This window comes from Eptesicus fuscus, chromosome 11, assembly GCF_027574615.1.
Source record: "Eptesicus fuscus isolate TK198812 chromosome 11, DD_ASM_mEF_20220401, whole genome shotgun sequence".
NCBI lineage: Eukaryota > Metazoa > Chordata > Mammalia > Chiroptera > Vespertilionidae > Eptesicus > Eptesicus fuscus.
This window is the reverse complement of record NC_072483.1, coordinates 81,946,735-81,966,662: the sequence shown is the minus strand read 5'-3', so window position 1 is coordinate 81,966,662 and position 19,928 is coordinate 81,946,735. Positions and strand designations below refer to the sequence as shown.

Genomic DNA, 19,928 nt, shown 5'->3' with positions numbered 1-19,928 from the left:
ATGGAAACAACCCAAGTGTCCATTGGTGGATGAATGTGTAAAGAAAATGTCACACACACACACACTGGAATGTTAGTTGAAAATCCCACCATTGGGGACAACCTGGATGGAGCTTAGGAACTTTATGCTAAGTGAAATATATCAGACCAAGAAAGACAATTACTGTATGATCTTGCTTATATGTAGACTCCAAAGAAGCCTGACTCATCAAAAAAAAAGAACAGAAGGGTGTTTGCCAGGAGCTGAGAAAGGTGTGAAACGGGGAGAGGTAGGTCAGTTATAAGATGAATAAGTTCTAATGTACAGCATGGAGACTATATTATATACTTGAAAGGTCCTAAGAGAGTAGATCTTAAATATTCTCACCACACACACACACACACACACACACACACACACACACGTGAGGTAATAGAAGCGCTAACTAACCTTACAGAGGTAGTGATTTCACAATATAAACATGTATCAAATCACCACGTCGTACACCTTAAATTTACACAGTATTATGTGTCCACTATATCTCAGTGATGAATAATAAAATGTAACCCGGGGATTAAAAAAGAAAACAAAACGGAGACTCACAGAAATCAGTCCATTTCTCCCAACTCCTGCTCTCTCCTTGCCACGCATTCACTCTAGAACACACTGTCACTGAGTGAGATGGTGAGTGAAATTGCTCTCCTTACTTAACTTGTTTTATCCTGCCCCTCCTCCCTCCTTCTCTGTAGCTCTCTCAGGACATGATCAACTGTGTGTGGTGTGGTCTCATTTTGAACAGGAAAGAACTTTGTAAATTAAAAAGCAGCAAGAGAATGTGAGTTACTAATTACACTTGTCTTCTGTTCCTCTTAGGACCAAGCACAATTCTGAGCAACACAAAACACTCAGGAAACAGTGGTAGCCGACTTGATTTCGGCTTGACATTCATTAGATTGAAAACTTGCTTAATGTGTGTCTACAAAGAGATTGTTATTTATGTTAACACAAAACTGAAAAACCTCGCTCTCTCAGTAATTGAGAATTTGAAGTTGTTTTTAGTACAGTCAGCTCTAAAAAGGGGATAAGATAATAAAGCAAAATGTATAAAAATAATGTTTGATCCTAAAAAATACATCAGTTTACACCTTATGTAAAAATATCTTCCTGTGGATACCATCCAAGAAATCAGTTTGACCTTTGAGTTATGCTAATGGTTTTTAAAGAAAGTTATTAGAATTCTTTATATTATACTTTGTTTTGAGAGTACTGTCACAAACGACCGCATAACACATAAACCATTCAACAATCAAAAGCAGAAGAAAAATGTGTTGTCAAAGCAAGTCATACAAAGAGTAAATGGTAAAAAGGAAAGGGGGGTGGGTATCCCTGAAACAGTTTGTGTTCAGAGTGAAAAGCCTGTTACCAAGATATACAAGGAGGAGCTGGAAGATAAATAAAGGTGTTCTTGGCAGTGGGAAGAGATAAGATGACTGGAGTGCATATAAGGAGGTGGAAATGACAGGAAAGGTTGATATTATAAAGAGAATTTGAGGGAAAGGAATGACTATTATAAAAAGAAACACCAAAGCATAGAGATGATGAATGAATAGTTATAGGTAGGGTAGACATTACTGAATCCTTGAAAGTGGCCCCAAAAGAACCTACGCGCTGTATTAACAAAGAACAGGATGCCCTGTGTGGGCTTTGAGGAAGTGAAGCAATTGTGGGGTGTGTTTCTCCAGGTAAAACTTTATTCACTCTCACAACATTGGAGAAAGGGGGCATCTGAGTGCTATAATGACCCTTTGCTTTCACCTTCATTTACTCCTACAACAAACATTTATTTAGCACTTCTCTGTGCTGAGGATACAAAGATCAGCAAGACTAAGGACATGGTAGGTGGCATTTATCCATCCTCTTATCCTATTTCACAGGTAGAAAAGCTTGCCACTAAGTCAGTTTGTTTGACTCTCAAAAATTAATCTTTCCCCCCTCCTGGTAAATAATAAAAGTGCTGCGGTTTTTTTGTTACATTTTGTTTACTTTAAGTAGCCATATTTTCCTCCAGAGACTGATGCTATTGCTCTAATTTTTAAAGTTATTATTGTCTTCGATAACAATTTTGGGTGGTTTTTAAATGTATATGTTTGTTTTTAATCCAGTGGCATTTTCCTGATAAGGCAGGTAAAGGAAAACCAAAAGATTAAAACAAACCAGTCTATTGGAATGAATTTGTCTGAGTTCTTCAGTTACCTTAACAGAATCTACCCAGAGGTGTGGCTGTATTTTTTTTTTAAGTAATTTACCCATGAAGTTGTGCCATTTTCTTATCCACAAAATAGAAGACAGAAAAGTGCCATAGGAATATTTTTCAGTGTGATAAATTCACTATTATTTTTGTTAAACTTAATTTGAGTCCAGGAAAGAAATCAAAATCTGGCATAAGATTTTGACTGTCAGTATTTAAAAGAAGGAATCTTTAGTAATGAAAATTAAAGCATATAGCAACTCTTGGCAAAGATTTAAAGACCTTTGGAGGGCCATGACCATACACACAATCGAAGCATTAGTTGCATTTGTTCACCTAATCTTCCCATATTTTCTCTAGATATTTTCACTTTAAAATAGATAATGTTTGAAGGCAGAGGAAGGATTATGCAAATATATGAATCTTAATGAGAAGTTGATTATTGAACATTTTGACGTGAATTTCAGGAAATGATGAAAGACCCTGGAATTTATTAAGGCTTAAGAGAAAAAACTCTGCTCCCAGAGAACTTAGAAATTGCCAGTAAAAGAACTGAGACCCAAATGACAGCAGATAATGTATAAGCCAGATTACTTTGTGCCCTGTGGTAATGACTAGGAAATGGGGCACGCTGATAAGCTTGGAATGATGATCAATATTTGGAATACTGAGATAGGCAAGAAAGTAATTAGTCCCATTATGGACACAGTTAGCACAGATAACACAATTTGGGAAATTATACATTTGGATATTATGGGGAATTTTTTTCGAGGCTAATGGATTTGCAATGATATCTATTAAAGCACATAAGACATTTTGCCTCTAGGGAAACTACTAAAAAAATCAAATATACAAAATTTTCAGTAAGTGTAATCTAAAATAAAAAGACAAAGTGGGATATGTTAATGAATAAAATGATGCTGTGACTTCCTACTTGGAATTTATAATAATTTTTCATTCAAAGAGTTTTAAGGCTATTAATTTCACATCACAACTCCCCATGAAGCAAGTAAAGCATTTCTATTGTATTTGCCCAAGTTCATTGCTCATAATACAGAAAGGCCAAATTGATAATGAAAGCAAGCTATCTTGATGAATTCCTGGCTTTTCAAGCTTCATGCTGTGACCCCTGGTTAGCATTGCAATCATTTTGGTCCCCAATTTACGCCTGGGCATAATTCCTTTATTTTCGAGGGAGGGTCTCCAGCTTAATTAATTTCCACTAAGTGCCTTGAGGACCATGGATGTTATTGAAATGAGCAGATTAATACGTTATTTATTGTTAATTTATCATAAGTATTTGTTAATTATTAAGATCTAGCTGGTAGAAAAACTTGCCATGTATTTGAAAGTGAATACCTTCCCCAAAACAATTTCCTATGTTTTAATAAGAATATATTGGAAGCAATTTCATCAATAATGGAAGATCCAATTACTGGTCTTCTGGATTAAGGCATTCTTTTAATGTGAGACTTTAATGCTGGTATGGGAAGTTCAAACATTGCCAATGAAACCTCTGACTAATTAAATGATTATAGCCTAAAGGGAAGGGCAACCAAGGCCCCATCATTAATCTTCCCACGAATAGCCTCTGTATGTGACGAATAGATGGAAAAGTGTAAGGAATTATTTGGGGGAAAATTCAGGTTCAACGTTTAAATTAAAAAATAAAGGAAGTATACCTGTATGAAGCCCTTTTCAGCTTTTGCAGAAGGAATGGTTATATTTAAGAATGCAGTGGTATCCCAGCTGGTGTGGCTCAGTGGTTGAGCATTGAGCTACGAACCAGGAGGCCATGGTTCAATTCCCAGTCATGCCCAGGTTGTGGGCTAAATCCCCAGTGGGAGGCGTGCAGGAAGCAGCTGATCAGTGATTCTCTCTCATCATTGATGTTTCTATCTCCCTCTCTCCCTCTCCCTTCCTCTCTGAAATCAATAAAATATATTAAAAAAAAAAAAAGAATGCAGTGGTGGATTGAACCAAATGAACTGTGCTGGGCCTTCACTTATCCACATGTTTAGAGGTAACAGTCATAATAATTATCATCAATGTTTTATGAGCATATACTGTGTGACAGGCATTCTTGTATCCTTGTTTAATCCTCATTTTACAGATTACAAAACTGAGGCTTAGAGAGTCAATAACTCAAGAAATAAGTAGCCGAGTGGGGCGTGTTGGGATTTTCCACAGCCTCTCCTCTAATCACTCTCTGTGAACCACTCCTCTCTCTGGACTGTTTTATTCTCTATTATCTTAATCACGTGCCTTGTAAGGAACCAGCAGCAGTTTCAGCCCGAGGGCAGGGGGCAGGAATCCAAATCCGAATCAGAGAAATTGAGGTTCACATCCAAACAATCATCCGGGAAGGACTTTCTGTTTCACAGTTGAAGTGGGCCTTCATAGCTAGAAGGCTGGTGCAGTCGTCTCTCAGTCTTTTAAGAATCTGTTTTGTAGTGACTCCTCTCCACCTACGCAGGAGCTCTGAACTTCCCTCTACTCACATTTTTAATACTCGCAGGAGAACTGGTGGCACGACTCCTTTAAATCTTTAAACTTGGTGTTGTGTATCCAATTCTCTTCATGACACTATTTTCCTAGATGGCATGGAGTAGTAGATGTGTCTGAGGGTGGGTGGGGCCAAGAGACATTACCCTGAAATTCCCATTTACATAAGGAAGTCTTCTGGGACCAAGTCAAGACAGTCCCCCTCATTTGAAAATAGAAGAATGTTTGAAAGTGTTATAACATCTTTTTAAAAATGATTACAGCCTGGCCAGTGTGCTCAGTGGTTGAGCATCCATCCATGAACCAGGAGATTACGGTTCAGTTCTTGGTCAGAGCACATGTTCGGGTTGCGGGCTTAATCCCCAGTAGGAGGCATGCAAGAGGCAGCTGATTGATGATTCTCTCATCGTTGATATTTCTATCTCCCTCTCCCTCCCCTTTCCTTTATCAAAATCATTTTTTTAAAAAAGATTACAGTCATATTTCTTTCAGAGGCCTTTATTTTAAGGGAATATTTGACACATGGAATTTACAGAATATTTTTATTATAACGCCTATTTTTGACACAGAAGATTCCTCTTTTCACACCTTGATAACTGTTGGATCATTTATTTTGAGAAGTTTGTGTGTGCCAGATTCATATTTCTGATGGTGAGATAAGTTTATCAGGATCTCAGAGAACATGGTCAATGGACATAGAAATTATAGGTTACAAAATAAAGCCTTCTTACTAAGCGTTGGAATATGTATTCCTTGGCCTGTGCACCTAGTCTAAGCTGGCCTGGAAATCACTGAACAGTCGTACCCAGATCAGTTCTATAGATGCTCAAAGTGGGACAAATAAACACTCAAATTTGGACAAAGTCCACCCCATGACTGATAACACGTGGTATTCATAGATCACTCTCTCAGACAATTGCTTGAACTCAGCCACAGCCAATATCATATCAGCTACAGATGAAAACGTGAGGAATGATCATATTTTAGGGTGACTTCAATGGAATAGAATGACTGAGATTTTTATTTTGATTAATTACTTATTTTATACTATCCCTTCAAAGAGACCTTTTCTTTTATTGGGAGCCTAGAAAAAAATATTTGGGTAGTTAGGCTAAAAATAGACAGTGAATCTTCCCATTCTAAAAGCTACGGAATTCCCAATGCAATGTGAATCTAAGCTGGAATTGGCGAGGGCAGTAGAAAAGAGGGGTTGAATGTAACATTTTATTGTACATCATGAAATCTGTATATGGTAGGGTACTTTTTTCCAAAGGTTCTGTTGCAATTGAGTGCTGATGCCCATCAATTGACATAATAATCCCTCCCACAACCAGTAACCTTGACCTCTCCTTAGAAGCCTTCTGACACATAAAGGAAATATGAGACCTGGTCAAGGTCCATGTCAGAGTCCCCTTTCAGTTGGAGATTCAGTTCCATCAGGTCACTGAACTTGTAAGTCCTTGTAAAAACCTTCCTGAATTTGGATTCTCCTCTTTACCATCAGCCTTTCTTCTACTGCTACATCCTGGTCACTCCCTGGGAATAAGTATAAACACTGGTTTCAAGCCTGAAAACCCCTGAGTCCACATTACAACCTAGGTCTCAACCACCCTTTTTGATTTAGTTTTACTATGTACTGGATCCAAGAGTGCCACGTTGTCATTGTGGCCAACATCAGTTGATGCTTCTAATTTGTGATGTCTGTTTATACAAAGTGAATCTTATATGCATATTTGTATAACCCATGGGCACAGACAATAGTGTGGTAGGCTTGGTTGGGTGGGGGGGGGGGGGGGGGGGGAGTTGTAGGGAAGGGGGAAGGGGTCCATGGGGGAATAAAAGGGGACATCTGTAATACTTTCAACAATAAGGATACATTTTTTAAAAACAAAGTGAATTCATTGCTGGCTCTATTAATCCTACAAAGTCCATGAATCCTTAATGTTCAGTGTTCTTAGAATGAGCAGCAATGTATTTGTTCCTTCTCAAATATAACTTCTCACTAATCTTCAGATGAGCTCCTTTTAGATAACATGCCTTCTATCTTGGATGATTTATTCACTTTCATGTTCCCTGGAATTTATTGCTAGAGGTTGATGGGAGTGAATACTTACAGTTTGGGTTCTAATATAATCTCCTGGATGACAATTAATAAATAAGAGATGGTTACTGTTGTCAACAGAAGGATGAGGCTTTCTCACTTTCATCTCCGTGTTTTCACCAAACTTCCTATCAAACATCCCTAGGGCTTGATGGTGTAAAATATTTTCCGTAAACTCCAAAGCTTTTACTGTTGCTTCAATACCCCAAGCCTCCATGTTGCTTTTTTGTTTTCTTGTCAGAAATGATCTTACTCGATTTCTGTTTATTCAACTTACCTTTCTTCCTGCGAATAGAAGAAACCTCTCCCTTTACGGATTTAGTAGGAATGTATTCTCAATATTTATGACTTGCAAGTAGTACCTGAAATACGTCCCTGAAATCTATTGGGATTTTGTTTTTGGCTTAGTCTCATCTCTGTTGCATTTATTGGAGATGCACTGTCACTCTGTGAAATGCAGTGTTTATTGTCATCATGTATGTTGTTCAAAGTGCAAAACTGCCTCTTGAAAGTTAATGATGAAACTGTAAAAACAGATCCAATTCTTGTAGTTTGCCTGCTTGACTGGACTCGGGGCTAATCTAAACTAACGCTCTTTTAGACACGAGGAACCTGGAGGCCACTTGAAGTAGCCTGACCATAATCAAGAAGAAAGCAGAGGCCAAATGACGTTAGGCCGCGTGCTGCAGCAAGGGTGGCGTTAGGCTGCCACAGGACAGTGCCCAGTTCTGACACTTAAGTGTATAACTTGGGGCCCAGTATTTCCCTGCTCTGTGCCTCAGTTTCCTCATCTGCAATGGGGCTAACAATAGTGCAGTAGCACAACTCTCAGGCTTATAGTAACGTAATCCAAGTAAAGCACTTAGAACAGGACTAAGCATCGTTAGCTGTCAGCATTATTGTAATTATTTTGACTATGTTTAATATACGCAGGACTTATGGAAGGAGTGTGTTGTTTCTTTAATGTTTTGTGTGTTTATGTAGGCATCTCACCTTTGTATAAGCATTACTTCTTTTGTATTCTTTGCATTACTTAGTGCGGTGTTAAGCAATTAGTATTAAAGGCAGGCGCAGTAGAAGAGCAAAGATACTGATCGTAGTTCAGTGAGCCTTATTGTGTGCTGGGCCCTGAAGTGTAGGTACTTTATGTACACACGCCATCTATATCTACTGAAAGCCTGCAGAGGAGTTTATTTCCAGTAACGCAAGTGTAGCCTCGTCATCATAATCTTCGTAGCTGGAGAGGACCATGAGCCCTGGCTCTGGTGGCAAAGAGCCCTGATAGAATCCCTTCCGTCTGCAGAGTGAGCCTGTGCTGCTGGTATCTGTGTAGCCTACTCCTGTGGACAGCGGGGAGCTGGCCGTGGGTGGGAATGAGGGGAAGGAGGCAGATACAGGGCAAGACAAACAGTGCAAATGAAAAGTAATGTACATCAGATCACAAGTTATTAAAACCGATTTAGGTATAGCTTATTTCTTTTTGGAATATTACATCATATAGAAAAGCTGCCCCTTTGTAAATACCCAAATGGAAATAATTTGTAACAATAAGCATTCACACAGAAAAGTTATTTTCTTTCTCGCTTTGCTTTATTTATCTAGAGACTAAATAAATTGTATTCACCATGCACTAATAGCCACCAGAGCAAGGTAAAGTATTTAATCACAAAAATTGCAATCACTTTAGTGTTCTTTGATTTCTGTGTGTAGGGTACTTAATAATTATAAAAGCAGTGATGGAAGTCATAAAAGCTACAGGGTATGGGGGTGCTTGAGGTGGGTACTGGAGAACAGCATCCATTACGTTAGGCGCTCTGTGTACGTATGTGTGCAAGTGTGTGTGCATAGGCACACACAGTCATGTACACACTCTCACACATAGAATCTCTGCAGACCGCTATAACCTTTCAAATGTATATTTATGTGTGCATGTGCATATATATATACATATATATATATATACACATGTACATGTTTATTTCTATATATGATATCATTTTAAATCTTTTCCACAACTTTATATAAAGGAAACTAAGGCTCAAAGGAGTCAAACCACTTGCTCACAATCACAACAAGAGGCAAAGCTGGGGTTTCTCCCCAACGGCCACCCACTCAGGGAGCCTCCTTTTTGTAAGATGCCCAAACAGAGACATTTTTGGAACAGCAGACCTTCCCAGGCCACCCGCCTGCTCGGTAGAAAAGAGGTGACCGTCTGCCTTTCTCTTCCAGACTCTCCAGGCAAAGACTTCGGCCCCACGCTGGGCCTGAAGAAGTCCAGCTCCCTGGAGAGCCTGCAGACGGCCGTGGCCGAGGTGCGCAAGAACGAGCTGCCCTTCCACCGGCCCCGGCCGCACATGGTCCGCGGCCGCGGCTGCAACGAGAGCTTCCGCGCGGCCATCGACAAGTCCTACGACGGCCCCGAGGACCTGGACGCCGGTAGGGCCCCATGCCTCCTGCCGTGGCTCCTTCATGCCGCTGTTATCCACGAGTCGCGGGCGAGAGTGTGTGCTTAACTGCGGAGAAAACTGCTTTCAGGATCCCAATTATAGTTTCGATATTAAAAGTAATTCATTTCCCCCGATATGTTTTGCCCTTTGGCTTAACGAACATGGGATTGCATAAGGCAATGTGCAATTTATTCTACTGCGCAGATGCGAAAGAAATGTTCGCTGTCACTTTCCTGCGAGGACCAGCTGTCATTCCCCCTGAGGGTGGGGGCACTCTGTCTGCGTTTCCTGACATTCTTATTGGAGCCATTAGAAGCGGCATCCACCCCAGCACCGACCGCATTTATGGGGGGGAAGCAGGCGGGTTATCTTGCGCTCAAAAGCCTCTCCTGGAAATTACTCCCCCTGCTTGTCGCCCAGCATGTGCGCTTTCTGAGCTGATCCAGGTGAACAAGCTGGCGTTCAGAGCGATCCGTGCTTTCCCATGCATCAAACCTGTCCTCCTCATCTCCCACTCCCTGCACCCAACCAGATTTAGGTAGCTGTCTCTTCAAAGGGTACCAGTGGCCCCGGGGAAGGGGAGACCTGCAGAGCGCTGTTAGTCACTCTTCTGCCTTTTGCATTTTAACTTCTCTTGGGATGCTAACACGGGGTGCCCCTGACCATGTGTGCTGATATTTTTTTCTCTGCCCAGACGGATTGTCTGATAGGAGCTCTCACTCCGGCCATGGAGCCCTGAACTGTGACTCGGCCCCTCCGGGGAACTCTGAGCAGGAGGACCTGGAGAATAAAGTCAGGAAAGCCAAAAAGACGAAAGAGAAGGAGAAGAAGAAGGAAAAGGGCAAAGCGAAAGGCAAGGAGAAGAAGCAGAAGGAGGAGAGTGAAGATCCAGAGAGGAAGATAAAGAGGAAGGGGCTTGGTGCCATGCTGAGGTAGGGACTTGCTTTGAAGGCTAACTTGGTTTTGGTTTCCATTTGTTCTTCGGTTCGTGTCCCGTGGTGAAATCCCCCATTTGTGTGCATTCCGCGGAATGCGTCCAGCTTTAAACTGAGAACGCGCTTGCTCCTTTTCTGCGGACGCAGGAGACTTCCTGAGTGGCTCAGAAACCCATGGTGTTGACAGGAAGCTGTTCTGTATCTGTTGTCAAAGACGTGGGCAATCCCCGCAGCCCTTGGTACCAAAGTGCTATGCGGATAAATTAAATGTGAGTCCTAACTGTGACATTTAGGACAATATCTTTGAATCAAAGAAGACTGACCAGATGAACCACACACCCTTTCTCTACCCCCATGAGTCTAGGTGTGTCCGGCCGGGCCTGTGGGCACATTGGCTGTCACCTACAGAGGCTCTGAGGTCCAGTGGAGGTGTCACTGGGTCCGGAGTCAGATGACACTGGTCTGAACTCATGCAGTAGTTGCTGGGCTTCACACATACTTCTTACTGCCCTGAGCCTGAGTTTTCCCACTTTCAGAGGCCGGCATACCTGTCCTCCTGACACGTGGGGGTGTGAGACAAGGTCTCATGTGCAATTGCTCCGTGGCCTAGGCATGGTCGCAGGTCCGGTCCGAAAACACCCCCTGCGTTTGGGTTGGTGTCAGAACCACACCTGCTTCTCAGTCTGAAACCAAGGTGGGTAGGGCTAGGGAGAAGGCACTATTACAACAAGAATAGGGTTTTACTTAACTGGTTGTACCGGGTATAATCAGGCTGTTGGGTGCCCTTTTGTGGGCCACTTTTGTGAATTTTTCAAGGGGCTCCCTACTGTACCAATAGTGATATAGGAGTTTCATTTTCTCCCTGACTTCCTGAGGCCCTCTGATCTCAGACCACACAGCCCTGGGGCCTCCTCACCCCAGCTGGTCCACCACAGTCCAAGATGGCCATAGCCTAACTTCCTCTACAGCAACCACTCAGCTCACTGGAAAGGTGATCTCTTGTGCCTCCAAATGCCAAAAGTACAGCCTGTTTCCCCGGTCCCTTTCCTCCTCACCCTGCCCCAGGATGCCCACCCAGCCTGCCACCCTCAAAATTCTCCAGGGAAGACAAAGGCACGGCTCTTCCTCCCTAACTCAAAGGCCAAGTGCCAAACTCCCAGGAATGCTCTCATGCTGGGGAAGATCAGTAAATGTTTGCAAGTCACCAAGCAAATATGTAGGAAGTGGGATGACAATCTCCTTTCATGCAATTGCCTTCACATTTTTAGAGGGGATTTCCTGTAGCCTCCCCATTAATTTTGTTGGTGTGAGAGATGGAAACCTCCTGTTCATTACTTTCCTTACTCTTATAATTTCTCATCACAGAAAACCTCTCTCAATCTCTACCCTCTGTCCCATTGGCTAAAGGTGAGTGATAGGAGGGGATAGTTGATGAATCACTTTGGCCCTCATATTAAACGCTTAGGATATCTCTCTCTTAAAGTTGCTGAGTGGTATTTGTCATCAGATGTTCTCAGTGTCTGGATCTTGAACTGGAACTTCTGATAGAAATGGAAAATTCCATTTGATAATTGTTATTCATAGATATAGATATAGATATAGATATAGATATAGATAGATATGAATATATCCTCTCTGTTCAATCGTTTACATATAACAGTTGTTCATATGTGTGAATGCCGCATCCATTTGAGGCTAGGGTTCAGGATCTGGAAAAGGGGCCGATGCACAAAAAAAGACACTAGTCAAGAAATATGAATTTAGAAGGTATGGAGGGCCAGGTGGAAAACTTCCCTCTAGTGGAGAAGCTCTCTGACTTCTGGGTCCCCATTTGCTTCTATTCACTTGAATACACATTTGCCCTTTAGGAATGCATACAGGCATATCAAAGGTAAGGTTTGGTAAACAATAAAAGGATTATCAAGTTAGGATATTGCCTTGAGCCATTTGGCCAACAGCAGGGCAATATAATGCTGATTTTCAGCCCTGCTGAATATCACATTGATATGCTAACTACTGTTGGTCTTAGCCTCTGGCACATAGGGAAAATAATGCAATAATTAAATAATAACAATAATAAACTCTGTGTTTCACATACTCATAAACTCCTATATATGACATTTAGGGGACACAAATAATATTGATACCAGTAGACAGATCTCTCAAAGATCGAGAAAATGGATTCTCTCTGAAGAACCTCTGGAAAGGAACACAGACCTGCAACCCCTTAATTTCAACCCGTTTTTGTTGTTTAAGCCACTAAGTTTGTCACACTTTTTTACAGCATCAATAGAAAACTCATGTAATTATTATCATAATTATTACTATTTCTTTAATGTAATAGTAATTGATAAGGAAAAAAATTCTATAAAGACGTAACTAGAGTTGTCTATAAATATAAAAAAACTGTCAGAGCTTCCCATTTTCTAGAATATTACTATATTAAGCCTTAACTTGATATTTTACTTCAGATGATTGGATTCGGCAGGTTCATACGCCATTGCCCATAACACAGAGCCGTCTTCTCTTGTTGTTCAATGCGTGCTATATTTTCCTCTGTTAGAAATCACAGGGCCTCCTGGATCCTTTAGACATCTTGCAACTCAGGGTTTGTTCCTTTCTACTCTTTCAGCAAAATTAAGATCTGAAAAGTGGTGTTTGATTTTATCTCTGGTGTAAAAATAGCAACTGTTTTCCATAGCCTTTTGCATCTGAGTTTGTGAGCATATTGGAGCTCCTGCTACTTGCACATTTTCAACAACAAAGAACACAAAAGCTGTTACCATTAGCCAAGAGATTTCGCCTTAATTCTCATCTGTTGCTCAGATGCTATTGACTTAGTTTCTTTCTTATTTAAAAAAGATTGATTGCTTTAAGGTTCCCGAGGAGTTAGATGTGTGGTTTAAATATGTATTATTTTTTCCATTAGCTTTTTTCACAGACGCTTTCCTGAACCTTGGGCTTTAATGTAGGTTGGGTACTTGTACCGTGTATGGTGGCACCTAGTCGAGGGCCTGAGAGAGGACTGAAATTCTGCTCCCTTCTCCTCACCACACCCTGCATCATGGAAGTGCAAATATGTTGGCCGTGGCTATGCTTGTAAAAAGTTGTGTAGTGTGCTTTTCTGATATTAGCTGATCCACTCCTGTTGGTGATATATAGTAAGTGGTACAGTGTAGCTGATTAATTAATTTGACCTCCTCCTGATCCTGTTGAAAAATTGTGGCGGATCTCATTAATTCATATCTTCGCATGTGTTGTCTGGGCCCAGGATGCTTATTCTGTGCTGATTTCAGAATGACCTTGCGGATTCAACCATGGCTTACACAGGCCATAAATTATCATGGAAAAATAGGCAGGGCTGGAACCCACACACGTTGATAGTTTCCCTGTATCCTGTTTGCCTGCTGTTGAAAGAGAACGTTAGGGGTTCAAACCGCTTAAATTCCTCCATTATGTGTTTGGTTTCCTTTAGGCATTGTACTCTTTATGGCACTACCCTGTGGCCTGTGGCTCTTTGTAGCCAAAGAGTGAATGAAGCTCAAACCTCTCAATAGACACGCCCATTGCTATCAGCCTTAAGCCAACTTCCTGGGGTCTAGCAGATACTTCCTAAGCACTGAAGAGAAATATCCTTTGGCTAACAAAATCTTGCCTATCTAGAATGAAAAACCCAGGAATCAGTGTCTGATTTCTCAATTATTTATAACCTTGTCGATCTTTATATTCTTTAAACTGCATTCTGCCATAGATTTGTGTTTAAAATCCATTCTTTTATATCATAGCTGCTATAGTCTCCTCTTCAAATTATAGGCCACTCACTTCAAAAGCCTTTGAATTATCAACTAGTTTGGGATCCTGAATGGAAAACCTTGATATTGTTGACCACGTACATTTTTCTGTATATTTTTGTGTGGTTTTGTTCTCAAAGGAATTGTACCTAGTGAACTCCATTTTAATGGCTTAACAAAGAACAAAGTGTAAAATGTGCTAATAGAAACTTCATCTCTGCTTTTAAATTTTGTTTTCCCTTATTTATTTGATTAACAACATATATCGAATACCTACTCATTGCCAAGCACATTAATAATTATTCTTCAGCAAAGGCCTGCTTTGCATCAGGCACTGTTCTAGACACTGGGCATAAGCAATGAAATCCCCATTTTTATGGTATATTTTTTTGTCATCGTGAAGGAAGGAGAAATCAGACTTTTTAATTTCTTGAACTTAAAACAAAAATAAGGAAAATATTGCATAACCATGAAAACTACTTATAACAAGGCATTTCCCAGGAAGTGGTGAGCCATTTGCCTAGGAGACCTCTGGGAGAAAGCAGCCCCTTATCCGCTCAGGGGGATTAGCAGTCATTTGATTCTGTGCCACAGCTCTTGCGGAACTTACATTCCAGTGATGGGGAGAGAGTCAACAATTAACTCAAAATAGTTGAGATGATTTCAGATTGTAGTAGGTGCTATGAAGAAGGCAAGAAGTCAGAAGGGACAGCGTCATCTCACCCTTTGCAACTGTCTTAGCAGGTAACAGAGTGCATCTGCCCAGGCCACACTGAATTTTTAGCAGATATGTTATCAGAACTTTGCACACTGTGGTACTGATGCCAAATCACTGTATGCTTGCTTTTTAAAAAAATTATCTGCTACATATTAGTATGGGGTGATTATTTTTAAACCAGCTTCACATGAAGCCATTACAAAAAGCTAAGTATAAAAATTGTGTCTGTTTCAGTATACAAAGCCCTTTTATACCTGAAGTAAATGTTCTAAAGAAATGTGGTCTTTAATCTAAATAATGAACTTGATTTGCACCTATTTGCATCAACTCTATTCCTCCTAGCCCATCAGTTGAATATTCTTTATTGTTATTTCTTAACTAAACCAATGTATGTATGCTTTAAGGTTCAGGGTCTACAGAAAAAACCTAAATCAAGAGTCCTAATGACAAAGGTATTTTTAAAAATCTAGAGGCATCAACTTTTTATTTCTAAACTCTCCAAATCTAAAGCATCTATGTTCATTTGATTTATACTAAAATATACTATATATCTTATTGAAATTAGGGCAAATCTATATAATGGCACTATACTGTGAGTTTTTAAAAAGAACACTCCTACACATACATACACTCACTCTCACCCTCCTCTTCCTCCTCCTCTACCACCACAGACAACAGCACAGACATCACCACTGCCAAATTCATACCTAACCTCGTTAAATATCTGTCCCTGGAGTACTTCAATCTCCAGACTTTCATTAATCCCTTTGAGTCTCAGTCTACTCATCAGTAAATTGGGGATAATAACACATTCTCTCCAAGTTATTGTGATGTTTAAGTTCAACAACTTATGTAAAGCAAGCTGTTAGCCTGACTTGCTAGGCTTTACTTTTTGTCTCTTTCCCCAGGGCCCCACCCCAGACAGCCGAACATCAGTTATTGCCTTTGACTTGACTGACGCCCATTAAATTTCCATTTCAATTTTTCCCTCCTCTAATCACTATTTTGTATTTCAGATGAGCATGCTGTTCTTTTCTTTAGCCTGGACAGTTTTGCATAGCAAACTATAATAAGTGATGACAGGTAAAATCATTCAATCATTTATACTTTATAAGCTTTGCCTATCCCTTTCTCAGTGTAACCGTGAACTATTTTCAAAGGTTATCTAATCGCTTGATGGTGCTGAGTAGAGATAGAAAATGAACTCAAATAGAGAAACAGGTGTGTTGTTTTTTGTGTGTGGGGGGGGGTGTTTTTTTTTGTTTGTGTGTGTGTGTGTGTGTGTGTGTGTTTTCTTTATGTATTTCAGATCAGAATGTATAGATGGGTTTTGGACTTGATGTTCTTAATGCATGGCTCATAATTATTTCATGGGGCTGCCTTGGAAGTTGTTTTAGAATACATTACTCAGAAAGATACATTTTGACTGGTTTTTAAATTAGGTTAGATAGAGACTGAATACTCCAGGGAGTATGACATCTGTCGGACATCTTTTCTCTTTACCTTGGTCCCCAGATGGCAGTTATAGGTCTCGTGTACAATAAATGTAATGTGGCTGTGCCTGTCATTACCTCTTTCTAGATAGTGGTTGTAAAATGCCTGGGTATCCCTTCAACTTTATGGGTATGAAGGGTAACCCAGCTAATGTAGCCAGGCCATGAAAGTTTAACAGTCATTTCCCCAAAGGCAAAAGGCCATCAACAGGCTAGAGTTGAGGTACTTTGCTTCATGAAGTAGAGGCTAGTTTGAAACATGAAATTTCAGATGAAAAATGAAAGCCAAAATAGGTCAAAGCTCTTAATTCAGGTTCAGGCTGGATATAGAAATACATTGACTACAGAGAGCCTTGTAAATCAGGATAAAATGGCTGCATATATTGAGCCTGAGAGAAATATATGACTTTGGCAAAATAATAATAATTTGCATGTCGAAGGCTACTATGAGTGCAGCCAGCCATCCTTGTCCCTGCTTTCTGTGATCGCAGAGGAAAAGAAATAGACACTAAAACCAAGTCATAATTTTGTTGGGTTTATTTTTTTTGTCTCTTTGGTAACTGAATTTTCCTACCTTGCAGTTCATCTTAAATTATTTACTTTCTCTTTCACAATAGGAGCCATATATATTTTGTATCTTCATTTTGTTAATTTATCAATTTTCCTTTGAGCTACGTGCCCCAGCGATTTTAATTTTTCTTTCGAATTGGGAAGAGCTGTGACCCTTTTTTTTTTTTTTTTCATTCTGACTATCACAGGCCCAGACTTAGAATGCTACATTTTATGGGCAGCAGTGTTGAGCCCATAATAGAATTGCAAAGTAGAGAGTGTAATATACCGATATCGACTTCCATTAAACCCAGTGGTGTGATAGCTGATAACGTTTATATATTTATGTATTCTACATCCTAGCTTTTGTTCATTTGCAACTAAGCACCAGAGAGGACAATTAGCACCCTAATAGGACTACATTGTGAACTGGAGAGCATGAAGGAGTGACTGTGAGTGCCTGTGGGAAGAGGACAAGTGATATAAAACCATGGAGACAGATGCAAAGATGGGAACTAGAAAGTATATATTACATTTGGATCAAACAAATGCAGGCTTGTTTGGTTGGCATTTTATTTCCTAACGAAAAGAAGCCCCAGAGACAGATGAGCTGCTCCTCAGATGGGCTGAGTACACAGACAAATAAGCTGTGGCAGTGCCCGGCCCCCAGAGTTTGTGTGGTGTCTGACTTCACTCACTTTTCTTTTCGATTTTGCAAATCTCTTTCATGGTCTCTCAATAGAATACAGCTAGATTCTGTTTGGTTTGCTTTGCTTTGGTTAATCCTCACCCAAGGATATGTTTCCCATTGATTTTTTAGAGAGAATAGAAGGAAGGGTGGTGTGTGTGTGGGGGGGGGGGGGGGAAGGGGGGGAGATAGAGAGAAACATCCATGTGAGAGAGACATTGATTGGTTGCTTCCTGCCCCGACCAGGACTGGGGATCAAACCTGCAACCCAGCTATGTGCCCTTGACCAGGAATTGAATCCGAGACCCTTGTGTATGGGCTGATGCTACGACCACTGAGCACACCAGCTGGGGCTCATATCTACTTTTTAAAATAACAGTTTTATTGATATACTGGAGGCCTGGTGCATGAAATACGTGCACGGGGGGGGGGGGGGGGGGGGGGAGAGAGGGTGTCCCTCAGCCCAGCCTGCATCCTCTCCAATCTGGGACCCCTTGAGGTATGTCCGACTGCCCTCTCACAATCCAGGACTACTGGCTCCCAACTGCTCGCCTGCCTGCCTGCCTGATCACCCACTAACCACTTCCCTGCCAGCCTAATTGATACCCTAACTGCTCCTCTGCAGGCCTGGTCACCCCTAACTGCCCTCCCCTGCAGGCCTGGTCACCTCCAACTGCTCTCCCCTGCAGGCCTGGTTGCCTCCAACTGCCCTCCCCTGCAGGCCTGGTCACCCCTAACTGCCCTCTCCTGCAGGCCTGGTTGCCCCCAAACTGCCTTCCCCTGCTGACCTGGTCCCTCCCAACTGCCCTCCCCTGCAGGCCTGGTCACCCCTAACTGCTCTCCCCTGCAGGCCTGGTTGCCCCCAACTTTCCTCCCTGCAGGCCTGGGTTCCCCCCAACTGCCTTCCCCTGCTGGCCTGATCACCCACAACTGCTCTCCCCTCCTGGCCATCTTGTGGTGGCCATCTTTGACCACATGGGGGCAGCCATCTTGTGTGTTGGAGTGATGGTCAATTTGCATATTACCTCTTTCTTATATAGGATAATTTATATACCACCCCAATTCACTGATTAGTAGTGTACAATTCAGTGGTTTGTAATAGAGTCACAGAGTTGGACAACCATCACCACAATTAACTTAGAACATTTGTATAACCCCCAAGAGAAGCATTGTAGCCATTAACATTCATTCCTTATTTCCATTTACCCTCAATGCCCATGGCCCTGACCTAGGCAACCACCAATCTGTGGGCAGTCTCTGTGGATTTGCCTATTCTGGACATTTCATATAAAAGAATTTATGTAATATGTGGTCTTTTATGACTGATTTATTTCACCTAGCATAATGCTTTCAAAGGTCAGCTATTTTGTATTTCAGTAATTCCTTTCTTTTTATTGCTGAATAATATCCCATTGTATGCATATTCCACATTTTGTTTATCCATTGATGGACATTTAGCCATATTTCCAGTTGTTTACTATTATGAATAATGCTGCTATGAACATTCTTTTATAAGTTTGGGCATATATCTTGGGACCATTGGATATACGGATTGAGAAATTTCTGTATCTGACTTTTAAATTTTTTTTTTTCAATTATAGTTGACATACAATATTTTTTATATTAGTTTCAGGTGTACAAGATAGTGATATCTACGAAGTGCTCACTCAATAAGTCTAGTACCCATCTGACACCATACATAGTTATTATAATACTAGAGGCCTGGTGCACGAAATTTATGCCTGGGGTGGGGAGGGTCCCTTAGCCCAGCCTGAGCCCTCTCACAGTTCGGGACACTTCACTCCTTACCGCCTGCTTGCTCACTGCTCCTTACTGCTCAGCTCACAGCTCCTGGCTGAGCAGTGGCTTCTGGCTGAGCAGCATTCTCCCTGTGGGAGTGCACTGACCACCAGGGGGCAGCTCCAGCATTGAGTGTCTGCCCCCTGGTGGTCAGTGCGAGTCATAGTGACCATCATTCTGTTGTTCAGTCGATTTGCATATTAGCCTTTTATTATATAGGATTATTGACTGTATTCCCTATGCTGTGCTTTGCATCCCCATGACTATCTTTATAACTGACATTAGTACTTAATATTTTTTTCCAGCTGTCAAACATGTCTGCAAATGTTTGTTTACCGTTCTGTTTTTTAATGTGTTCATGGAGGGGCAAGGGACATAGATGGAGTTAATTAGTGTAAAAATGGATAGGTAGCTTGTTTTCAAAATCATTTTAAAATCTGATTGTTCTCCATCACCTTCCCTTCCTGCGTATATAATCTTGATTGCTCTGTAGCTCTGTTTATGGCTGTCCAAAGCAACATGATTTTCTCATACATATCACAGTGAACATGATCACGTAGACTATCAGCTGAAAGGCTTATTTGTTTAATTAAGGTTCTCTTCTCCTTTTCATAAGCCTGCACAGCTCCCATTAACACTGATACGGATTATGAAAGAGCACTGGAGAAGAATAG

The 19,928-nt window shown here is 41.1% G+C and overlaps 1 protein-coding gene across 4 annotated transcripts in view; it reads left to right on the top strand.

Annotated features, from left to right (window-relative positions):
- PARD3B (par-3 family cell polarity regulator beta) overlaps window positions 1–19,928 on the top strand; it is a 910,289-nt gene that overhangs the window by 617,072 nt on the left and 273,289 nt on the right. For 3 of the 4 annotated variants that reach the window (XM_054722996.1, XM_054722998.1, XM_054722995.1), the window contains 2 exons: window positions 9,063–9,269; window positions 9,975–10,212. In XM_054722996.1, coding sequence (XP_054578971.1) covers window positions 9,063–9,269; window positions 9,975–10,212 — 445 coding nt within the window. The remainder of the gene's footprint in view (window positions 1–9,062; window positions 9,270–9,974; window positions 10,213–19,928) is intronic. The other variant, XM_054722997.1, reaches the window with a different exon arrangement.